The 11,901-nt window shown below is 36.3% G+C and overlaps 1 protein-coding gene across 1 annotated transcript; it reads right to left on the reverse strand.

The window, feature by feature from the left end:
* Window positions 1-263: 263 nt before the first annotated feature.
* Window positions 264-11,785, reverse strand: LOC125267572 (tetratricopeptide repeat protein 16). The gene is made up of 13 exons (XM_048189343.1): window positions 11,504-11,785; window positions 11,294-11,361; window positions 11,115-11,205; window positions 10,891-11,034; window positions 9,357-9,457; window positions 8,367-8,496; window positions 8,066-8,280; window positions 5,221-5,498; window positions 4,891-5,032; window positions 4,629-4,794; window positions 2,034-2,170; window positions 1,728-1,872; window positions 264-1,230 (listed from the first exon to the last, which is right to left on the reverse strand). The coding sequence occupies exons 1-13, from the start codon at window positions 11,528-11,530 to the stop codon at window positions 1,075-1,077; spliced, it is 1,800 nt and encodes a 599-aa protein (XP_048045300.1). The 5' UTR covers window positions 11,531-11,785; the 3' UTR covers window positions 264-1,074.
* Window positions 11,786-11,901: the final 116 nt, after the last annotated feature.

Below are 11,901 nucleotides of genomic sequence, written 5' to 3' on the forward strand. Positions count from 1 at the left end.
AGATCCTAGTAGTGTATATATAGTACTAGTAGTATATATCCTATTCCAAACACACACCTTGTGATGCGCCTTTCATACACTGTAATCCTACATATTTACAAATATCCTCACACTGCCATGAAGGATATGCCTTAAACCTCTTTCATTTTGACAATTTTAAAACTGCAATAAGGATTAAACCACAGACATTTATTTTATAAATATATTTGTTTTACTTCATGTCATCTACAAAGATAAGCTGTAAGTCTAGTAAAGATTTTAAATCACCACACAGCTGAGAGAATGCCCTTTTCACAGACTACATAACTGTAGACTGGACTGAATGGTCAATTACAGAAATTAAAGGCTTTATTTCATGTATGTTTTCTTTTTGCACAAGGACAATAAATGTCAGAAAATGACGTCTGATTGTTCCATTATTACCATGCCAAAAATCTCGGGCTGTCTTCTCTAGGGGCTGAAAACATGTGTTTCACTATTAGCAAGGGAGTGTAAATGTCTGTGATAAAAGTCTGGGATCAGCTGCCAGTGGTGTTTTTATACTGTTCTCTCTCTCGCTTTCTTCTCTCACTCACTTTCTCAGCTGTTTCCCCAGCTGCTGAGGACCTCTGAGCAGCAACAGCTGCTACGAACAAAACAACTCCCACTGCATTACAGCAAGGGATTGACTAAATAAAATGTTATGCCAAAATAATCTCTAACCTAAAAGGAAATATCACACATGATTGATATCGTTCCAAACCTGTATGCGTTTCTCTCTTTCTTTTGTGGAACACAAAAGAAGACATTTGGGAAAAAAAAAAAAATGTCCATATAGTGAAAGTCAATAGGGTCCAATTATGTTTGGACTTGAATGTTCCTCAAAACATTTTTGTTTACTTTGTTTGGTTCTCCACATAAGAAATAAAGTCATACAAGTTATGAATGACATGACGGTGATTAAATGATGACTGAATTTTCATGTTTGAGTAAACTATTCCTTTAAGTTTTCACTTTAGTAAACCCAAAGTATTATGGGAGTGACAGATTACCCAGTAACCAGAATAGCTGAGAATGATTAATTCCAATAAGTCTTCAACAATTGAGCCCAAAGCCCCCAAATTTCCTCCACACATATGGCCGTTGCTGAGTGTTAGGCTCCTCACGTACAGAGTGGATCGGGGCCAAACGTGGCCCGTCATAGTGCAGGGGCTGCCTCTGCTGCAGAGCTCTTTTCACAGATTCATTCATCTGACAACATAAACAGAAGAAATTAATGTCACAGGTTAACAGATTTAGCTTTTCTGAGAAAACTCACACATTTAACTGAGAATGATAGAATAAAAATGAAAGAAATATTTATCACAGCCAATCACAGCCAATTCTAACTGTGCTATGATTATAATAAAGTTTTCTGTGATACCAAATTAGCACATTGGAATCATTTTTTGATGAGGTAATAGTTTTTCTAAGTAAACCAGAGAAATGGGGCTTTACCTCCACAGGTAAAGACTAAATTATAAAACAGTCTTTTTTTAAATATTAATAATTCATATTAGTAATTTTGAACAATTAAATACTACTTTGGGTAATAAAAAAACATAAAAATGTTTTACTGATTCCAAACAATTCATTGGTAATGTCTGTATAGTTTAAGCGATAATGTATCACTGTAATGGTCAGCATTTACGTCAGCACCAACAAGTAAATGCAATCACATTTTATGTGTAGATCTACCAAAGGTGTACCTGTTTTGTCTTGAATAGCTTGCTGTCCAGCTCTACTGGAGCGACATGTGGCTTTATCTTCTGCTCTGGACAATCCTCAGCCTGTAACTTCTGTGAGGATGTTTGTGATTGGCCGTCATCTTTGGCAAGGGCCATCCTGCCAACTCTAGCAGAAGAAATGGTGCTCTTCAAACTAAAAACTGATTCCTAGCATCAAACCCACATTCACACAAACTACCATAAAATCTTCTGAGGATATGAGAACCCAGACATCTCTATAATCAATAAAAACTATAAACCTCAGTAAGTTCAAGCAATTCTACAAACCTTGACACCTTGGATGCTGCTATTTTGAAAGCTTGAATCTTTGCGACCAGCAGGGTTTTGACTGACTGTGCAGTGGCACAGGACATAATATCAGTCAAGGAGCATCCTGGGAGCAGACTCAACAGCAAAGGCACCACCTAAACCGAGATTTAAGAATAATAATCTCAATTTAAAGATTGTCTTTTTTACATCTAAAACAACTAAACAAGGTTTTTTGCACACTTGCTATTCTTCAAGTCATTATTTTCAAGCCCAGTTTGAAAATTTGTGATAAAATATTTCACACAAAATATTTCATTAGTAACAAAAACAGCCAATAACTGTATTTTTAAAGTCACCATGAAATCAAAATGGACAATACTTATTTTTTTTTATGGAATTTTTCTGTATTTATAATAAATTATTTATTTGTGCTCAAAATTCTTGTGCCATTATAATATTTAATCAAACTTCCCCTACACAGCAATAGCAAACCACATGATCCAATCAATTCCTGACGGATAAAATCAAATCTGTCCTACATTTTTTCTTGTTTGAGAAGCCGTTTCACTCAGATATAAGTCACATTAAACTATCGCAACTTTCATGCAACTCATTCCATTTCATGTCGAATTTAAAAAAGAGCAATTTATTATTTATTTATAGTGTTCACCTATTATATTTATTATAAACATTCTGCATAAAATCTTTTTTTTGTAATTTTTTTTTTACTTTAGTTCTGTCTTACCTTCACGCTGGTGACTTCTCAGGAAAATGCTGTAATAACTTTAAATGCGAACTAAATGTCAACAGTAAGACTAATAATTTTAACGTATTTACACAGTCGGGTTCGTTTGGTAATGTTATTTATTATTTCCATTCTGTAACTGCTTAGGGTTTCCGCTAGCAATGTAGACTTGTATCCTTGAATTGCTGTCAGAGTTTTATCACAACGATTGTGTGTCCACACAAATCTGTTAGCCTATTTGGAATATCAAGAATATTGTCTTTAAAAACATCTTTATTTTTAGAAATTGGTATGATAACGGCATTGTTCTTGTGAGATTTATTTACGAGTAATGGACACCTGAAAGTAGCACATCCACATAAAATTCCCCAAATAATTAATGGTGTGAAGATTTTAGATCATTTACATCATACCAGTTTAAACTGAACTGGTGCAATATAATAATTTGTAAGAAATAGAAAATACAAAATGAAAGTATAGAATATGTGTTCATTTAATGTTATTCCCGGGAGAAATAATTTGATTTCATTCATTTAATGCGACTATAACAATGAGTGCTGTTGTAAATATACTATTGTAAATAGTGCTGCAATAAAGAGATGATAACGATGTTTTTTTTTTTTACTATGGTTAAAATGCCATGTACAGGAGTCAGTTTTTACAACATTAACAGTCTTCATGTAGAAATATATAAAACATTTTTTTTTTTTACTTATGTATGTCATGTTTATCTAAATAAAACTGAAAAAATAAGACTTTTTGATATTTAAAAAGAATAAGTTTATGTTGATCTTCATTGTACATACAGGCACTGAAATAAGTAGTACATTAAACATTGAATGAAAAGTATTTTGTTGCACGTAAATGTCGGAAATGTGTGTTTATTTCACAAATACATCTAAATAGCTTAAAGGATTAGTTCACTTTCAAATAAAATTTTCCTGATAATTTACTCACCCCCATGTCATCCAAGATGTTCATGTCTTTCTTTCTACAGTCGAAAACAAATTAAGGTTTTTGATTAAAACATTCCAGGATTATTCTCCTTATAGTGGACTTCAATGGCCTCCAAGCGGTTGAAGGTCAAAATTACAGTTTCAGTGCAGCTTCAAAGGGCTTTAAACGATACCAGACGAGGAATAAGGGTCTTATCTAGCCAAAAATGGAACTGGCGCTGCGTTCGTTCCGTAAGTAGAATAGGGAAGGCATAGGACATACAGCGTAAGCTTTTTGAAGAATACGAAAGTGCGATTTTGGCGGAAGCACTTGGATATAAGCATATACATTTTTTTCGAAAATGATCGATCATTTCACTAGATGAAACCCTTATTCCTTGTCTGGTATCATTTAAAGCCCTTTGAAGCTGCACTGAAAATGTAATTTTGACCTTCAACCGTTTGGAGGCCATTGAAGTCCACTATAAGAAGAATAATCCTGGAATGTTTTTATCAAAAACCTTAATTTCTTTTTGACTGAAGAAAGAAGGACATGATCTTGGATGACATGGGGGTGAGTAAATTATCAGGAAAATTTTATTTGAAAGTGAACTAATCGTTTAATCTGCAATAAAGACAGCAAAGTTTGCAAGTTACTAAGGGCAGCAGAAAGTATGGTTTCAATAGCAATTGCACTTCATTCGAGCGGCGCTAGTGTTCCACTATGCTGACGGAAGTGAGGATCCACTGCTTCGGAAGCTGTGTGACATCATGTGAAAAGGGCCTAATCTGGTCCACCAGCTAGACCAGCACTATACCAGCTCTAACCAACATAAACCAGCCTAGACCAACATGGATTTCATGCAGGTTTATGCTGTATTGATAAGTAGGGAACATCCACCATAGTTTGGGACAAAGAGACGATAGACTTGCCTGGTCATTGGTGGGCTCTAAGATAAGAACACTGATGGCATCCTTCTTGGCCTCTTCCATTTTGGCCACTTTGCTATAAGCTTTTGCTCGATTCTCATAGTACTGAACTACACCAGGGTTGTACCGTATTGCAACAGAAAACTTGTCTGCTGCTTCCTGGTACTTCCTGGAACAAATCATAGAAATCAAATTTCTAAAACAATATCAAGAGGCATAAAATAAAGAAATATGTTTTCAATTTCACATTTAACACTATACCTACTTGTCATTATAGCTGTGCAGACCCATTGTGTTGTGAATAACAGCAAGTCGTAGCCAGATAGTTGTGTTGTCCGGGTCCATCTCCTCTGCTTGCTGATAGTCAGCCAGTGCAAAGGTCCAATCACAAAGCTTAAAAAAACAATCTGGAGGAAAAAGGAGACAGATTTTATCTGGATAATACAAATTCTGCCCTGTAACTTTAAGCAAAGTAAAACAAGCAAGCATTCAAGAATTGCCATTTCAATAACCTCCTCTCTGAATATTTTTCTGAGATTTTTCTATGCCACTCTCAGCCCAACACCCGTTAACCTCTTTAACCGTCAGTCCACACCTCCTCTGTTGATGAACAGCTCACTTGCGTCTCTCTGTTTCTCTATGGCCTTGTTAAGCAGCATGATGGCTTCGCTGTGCAGACCGCGGGAGAAGCACTGAATTGCAAAATCATTGTATGTGAGCACCAGTTGTGTCTGAGCATCTTCCTCTAAATCCTCTGAGTTGTCTTGCATGTGTTTCTGAGAAGGATCTTCTTCAACTCCACAGAATTCAGCAGCAAGAACTAAATCCTCAATGGCAGCAGTGAAGTCTCTCAGGCGCCGATAAAGAATCCCCCTTTGAGCAGGCAGAAAATATGTGCACTTTAAAACCATTTACATTATTACATTATTATTTAATATATTTAGTTTGTCTTTTTATTTTATTAAAAGCATTTACAAAGCATCTACTAACAATATGGTTCTAATGTGTATCACTGCTGAAAAGACTAGTTAGCTCTTAAAATAGTGGGTATTGGTGGTAAACTTTATTTGAATAACATCTTTCAAACATTATAGCACAAAGTGTGTCACAGGACATAGCATTAATAATACAGTATATACAACAATAAATAATAAATTGAAACATTAGAAAACACAAGAAAATATAAATTTTGTAATAATAAGTTCTTTAACCTGTTAGCCAGCACCCCCACTTTTGGAAAATTGACATAAATGTATGACAGTCCATCAATATTTCTCCAAATGTGCATGCTTTTAAGCTAAAAGCCCAAAGGGATGTTATTTTGTGGAGTTTTTTCATGATGATCGTACAGAGTTTTTTTCTTAATGGCTGAAGGTGACGCTCATATTTCAATGAAAAGGTAACGACTCCGTTTCTCATATTCATAACTCCCGACACATATTAACAAATAACGGTCACTATACGATGTAAATAAAGATTAAAAATTGAAGCTCGAGTCTTAGATCTTTTTAATGATGTATAGTTTGTCAAGGTAATTACATTAAATCTAACAGTAAATTTGAGCTAATTTAAACAAAGAAGCTTCGGTGCGTCAGCGCACCAGTGCAGGTTAACAGGTTAAATATGCAGATGACACAGCCATCCTGGCTCAATAATGCTAAGAAAAAGAAGATGAGGTTGGACAGACAAGTGTTTACAGATAGCTGTAAGTCTCTGTTGACATGTAAATGCCTAATACTCCACCATTTCGACCTTCTCGCTTTTAATGGTGATGGATTGGTGTTTTGGAGAAGCTAAAAAGCAGTAAGAAAATGATTTTTACGCCATGGGCAAAAAGCCTAGCAACATGCTCCATATCCTCTTTTTGCCCATGGTGTAATAATAATTTTCTTACTGCTTTTTACTTTTCTATTTTTTCTTAGCATTATTGAGCCAGTTCTTCTGAATGGTGCCATTTCTTTCCACCTCCAACTTATCCAATTGTGTTACTTTATTTATGGTTCGTAAAGCATATACAACAATCATACATGACTCAGACCACCCACTTCACCAGTACTTCACCCTCCCTCTTTCTTCAGCCAATGGTGTGTTATGCTCTGTCTGTCTGTCTGTCTATCTGTCTATTTATGCTGGTTTAGTGTTGGTGGTGGAACACTAAGTACTGCCAAAGTCCCTTTAAAGGTGCCATCAAATGTTTTTTTACAAGATGTAATATAAGTCTAAGGTGTCCCCTGAATGTGTCTGTGAAGTTTCAGCTCAAAATACCCCATAGATTTTTTTTTAAATAAATTTTTTTAACTGCCTATTTTGGGGCATAATTAGAAATGTGCCGATTCAGGTTGCGGTCCCTTTAAATCACACGCTCTTCAGCTGTGCACATCCAGACGTTCTGCCCTTGTGTAATGCCTCGATCATGGGCTGGCATATGCAAATATTGGGGGCGTACATATTAATGATCCCGACTGTTACGTAACAGTCGGTGTTATGTTGAGATTCGCCTGTTCTTCTGAGGTCTTTTAAACAAATGAGATTTATATAAGAAGGAGGAAACAATGGAGTTTGAGACTCACTGTATGTCATTTCCATGTACTGAACTCTTGTTATTTGACTATGCCAAGATAAATAAAATTTTTAATTCTAGGGCACCTTTAAGACAAGTCATTTCACTCGGCGGCCACCTTTGAAACGCCTCTCGGGCATTCAAGTGCCGCTCCTATTTCTTTGAATGGGGAAACATCAAATTCTCCAAAGCTGTTTGCCAAGCTTTCAATTAAATTTCATATTTGAAATCACCAATGAAATCTGACGACAACTGTCTCATAAATTTTGTTTCTAAAAGCTCGAATCATGACAAAAAAAAAACTATTTTTCAGGCTGGATCAAGCTAATGCACTTGTGCAGTCCTAAGTGTGCGTCTCTTGTGTTTCATTTCGGAGGAACGCTTCTGACTGTTTCTATAGGAACCGGAGCTTCTAACAGCCACTGCAGTAATGGGATGACTTTAACAATCGGCGATTGGCTCTTATTTAGAAGGCAGGACTTATTCATATTGCGTGTTGCACGTTCTCCCATAAAGTACAAGTGGCGCATCTTGTGTTATTCTATAGTCTCTGATACTGCCCAGAAGAATTTTTTTTGGACATGGTACCATAGTAATACCACTTTCTGGGGGGTACATGTATCATACTACTACCATGGCTATCAATGCAGACAAAGTTTGAAGAAGCTATAGCTATATAGCTTAAATAGCTAAAATATTCTTAATATATTTGCATCATTTGATGACTTCTGGTTTTTGATTTTTGACTGGTAATATATGTATTTTGCATAAAAAAGCAACATTTAAAAAAAATCATTGTAACAGAAAATGTATATAAAACCAGAAAATCTTTAGTTCAATCCTTCAGCAAGCTGTAATACGCAGCTCTTCAAAGCCTTACCTAAAGAGGTAGTACTGCGCTTTACTGGGGTTATACTCCAGAGCACTGTTTATTTTCCTCAGCGCATCTGAAAGCTCTCCCTTCAATGCCTTATCAACAGCTGCCTGATGGGAATGCTCCGCTGCCTCCTTTAGCCTCTTCAACAGTGCAAGTGCAACTGGACAGCATGGTTTCAGCCTGAGTGCTGACTTCAAGTCATGATAGCACAAAGTCATCTGAGGAGACAAATAGCCCTCTTACCTGTTTATTACAGTCACTTGAAGGGAAATGTTTTTCTGTAGGCTGTGAATGATGGTCTGACCTGATTGAGCTGGTGGTGAAGGCGTGCTCTCAGAATGAGGAGGTCAGCTGACTGGCCATCCGTCTCCAGCCAGTTACTGACCAACCGAAGACACTCAGAGTAGCGGCCCAGAGCAGTCAGACATGCCAAGCTATGAATATATAAACAAAAAAGCAAACATGATGGAAAATTATGATCTCATGCTATCCACTGTGGCCCAAAACAGTGTTTAGACACTTTTGAAGACTTACGTCACACTTAAAAATGTCTGAATTGCATTGCATTAGATCTAAAAGATCAAATCAAGTGTCATCAGCAAAAAAAAATTAAATTACTTAATGCATTTGTCTAGCCATTTGTGCAATGACTTTTAAGTCTTTCGTACTGTTGAGGGTAATTTTGACACTGTTTAGACTTCAACACTTAATGCTTAATAAAACTGTTAAATGTTACTGGTGGAAACTGATGTAAGATCAATTGATAAGATCCAAATACCTTCTGTCTTCATTTTGAACAATATGTCTATTGTTTTAAAATGTAAAAAATAAATTATTTAATTATTTTTTATGAAAAGTCTGTTTAAGGTCTCCTTAGCTATATTTTAAACTACATTTCTTAATAATAAATTAAACTTTGATATTTTGTTAGATAATGCAAATACATTCACATATTTTTAAATGTGACTTAAATGTGCAAATACATTTCGGTTCATCTTTTAAACAATAATATACCAGTAATATGTTTAATTATGTTATTATGCTGTTACCCAATAATTATGAATGTGCCTAATGCACATACATATGATAGAAAATTTAAAGAAGCAATAGCACTCAATGTAAACAGCTGAACCTTAGGTGATAGTAAGGTGAAGAAAGAGCTTGTAGCGCCACCTGGTGGTATTTTATGCTTTGCTTGCTATAAGGTTATTTCAGCTTGTTCAGACACATGCAGACTTCAAGTCTCTTTGAAGGGCACTTCAATTATCAAATATCTGGTAAAATATACAATGACCTTCTCATGTGATAAGGCCGGAAGTAGGGTTTGAGTTCTGCAGCTTTTGTGAAAGACTCCAGCGCCTCCAGAAACTTCCCCAAATCAAAAAGACACTGGCCCTGCAAGGACAGTTAAAACACACATATAATTGGGCATTAACAATGTTTGTGGCAAAGGACTGTTGTGATGGTGGCTTTAAATTTCTGCAAATTTTATCTATTTATTAATTTGTTTGCATGGAAAATGCATTTCAACTATGCATACACATATTGATAAAATTCAAATGGGCATGGAGTAAAAAAAAAAAAAAAAGTCTTTACTCTAATGGCATTTTTACATTTCAAAACGAAACAGAAATATAGCTGCAAGCAGCAATTATCGGGGTTCAAGCATTTTAAGGCCTTTAAACACTGGGGTTCAAGATTTTACATTTTATTTAGTAAGCATGTAACCACTTAAATTATAAAAGAAAAAGACCATTTATAGCATACAGGCAATTTACCATTGAAAATATGTGGTTTTTAAAGCTTTTTAAGAGTTCTTGCCAAAAACCTTGGACTAGTTCACCAAAGCTGTTTTTTGAAATAATCTCCAATATTTAACGAACGATTTGATGGAAAGTGGCGGTCCTAGAGGCAAAGTTGCTCAGAGTGAGGGGTTCTACCATGTGGTACGAATGTCGTGGGCGTACGCGAAAAATTGTGCGATACACAAAAACGTGAAGGCGCTCCCCAGTGGCCGATTTCTTTAGAATTTCTCACAGGCCTCTAGGGCCATGAGTCAAACGCCCAGCAAGTTTCGTTCCGGTTGGCCTCCGTTAACCTTGTCTGATAGCTGCTCAAAATTCAGTGGCCGATGGCAGACATGTTTTTTGAGGTGCGTCAATGTTGTCATAGACAATAGTGGCCCCTAGGACGAAGACGCTACAAGGCAATTTTCAAGTCTCTCGGACTAACAGTGAAGTAGTTATAGCCGTTTTCATGTTTTTTTTCCTGTTATAGCACCACCAAGTGGCTAGTCGCCGCATCCTTTTTCACACGACCACAGAATGAGCTCTTACATAGGTGTGCTGAGTTTGGTGAAAATATCTCATTCCTCTCACGAGTTATAGCCATTTTAGTTTTTGCCGTTTTAGTAACTATTGACAATCAGACTCTGGAGAATCTCGCTTCACTGGTTTGGTTCCGATCGGGTCAAAAACCTAGGACTAGTTTGCAAAAGTAGGATTTTCAAAAAATCCAAAATACCCGGAAATTTCACCAGGGCAACCAGCGAAGCCTTGAGCCACACTTGAGCCTAGGCCTAACAGTTCAGGAGTTATGAGCCATTTCATACTTTTGACCTCTGTAGCGCCCCCATCAGGCCGATCGGGGCGAGCCTTGATGACGTTGTAGGCTGTATGAGTACTACCAGTCTCTACGACTTTAAATTTAACAGTTACAATAGGGTTTCAGCACTATGTGCTTGAACCCCTAAAAATGGGTCCACAGATTGTAATATTCATAACTCCTAATCTGATTTCTATTATCTGTGAATAAATAAATTCTTGTACCTGTAGGTAGTATATGAAGGCGAGTCGTTGAGGGTAGGCCTCAGTCTCTGGTTGCAGACTGCAGGCGTGTTTGTAATCTAGCGCTGCAGACTGGAAGTCACACAGCTGAAGATACGCTTCTGCTCGCTGGACATAAAACTGAGTCTGCAGTTAGAAAATATAAAATGTGATTGATGTCCAGGGCCAAATAATTATGGAGTACCAATCCATAATACAGTCTTTACCTGGTGTGACTGGAGCAGTATGGTCTTTGAGAAACAGGACACAGCCTTGTCAAACTGAGACTGTGACATGGCACCAACACCTGCTTCATAACTAGACATGTAGGCATATGTAAGTATGCCTGTCAGTAAGACTATATCATATTGTTTATTAAAAAAAAATAAAAAATCTGTTCACTTACTGTTTATCAGCCTTTTCTTTTATTATGAGCTGCCCATACATATCTGTTTTCTTTTTCATTTCTGAGGTCTGAAAATATATAGATTTTTGTATACAAAATCAGACATGACCAGGAAGTATTCCTCCTTGTGCAGCATGAGTACAATATTATTTAATCTCTCTTTTTCTCTCACACACAGCAAATGTTGCACACACATTTAAAAATACAAACCTTAGCGCAGTCATCAGGTGGATTCATATTGACAACACGTAAAAGACGTAAAAGTTTATAAAATCACTTAAAGAAAATAAAAATCCTATAGAGGCCTCACGTTTGTTTCCCACAACCAAAGCAAATCGACAAACCCTGCAGTCCCTCACACCAAAAAGCACTTCTGAAAACATTTAGTAACTATGGGAACAATTGAATGGCAAAAGAAAAGAAACGGTAGCATGTAGATTTTTTTCCTAAACAATAAATAATTTAAAATGTAATTTAGTGCAAAGTGAGAAATGTATAAAATTATAACGTATAATCAATATATACTTTTGTGTGAAAGGATCTTTTTGACAATATAAGGCAAAATAAAAGCTCCGGACTCTTATTTTGAAATCAATGGACGTATGTTT

Source organism: Megalobrama amblycephala, linkage group LG4, assembly GCF_018812025.1.
Source record: "Megalobrama amblycephala isolate DHTTF-2021 linkage group LG4, ASM1881202v1, whole genome shotgun sequence".
NCBI lineage: Eukaryota > Metazoa > Chordata > Actinopteri > Cypriniformes > Xenocyprididae > Megalobrama > Megalobrama amblycephala.

What these genes read in the sequence shown, in the direction of transcription:
- LOC125267572 (XM_048189343.1), bottom strand. Translation starts at nt 11,530, where the DNA reads ATGAATCCACCTGATGACTGCGCTAAG. An exon ending in AAAGAAAAGGCTGATAAACA is followed by an intron (nt 11,206 to 11,293) that starts GTAAGTGAACAG and finishes CTACATGTCTAG; the next exon opens with TTATGAAGCAGGTGTTGGTG. An exon ending in TTCACCACCAGCTCAATCAG is followed by an intron (nt 8,281 to 8,366) that starts GTCAGACCATCA and finishes TTGTCTCCTCAG; the next exon opens with ATGACTTTGTGCTATCATGA.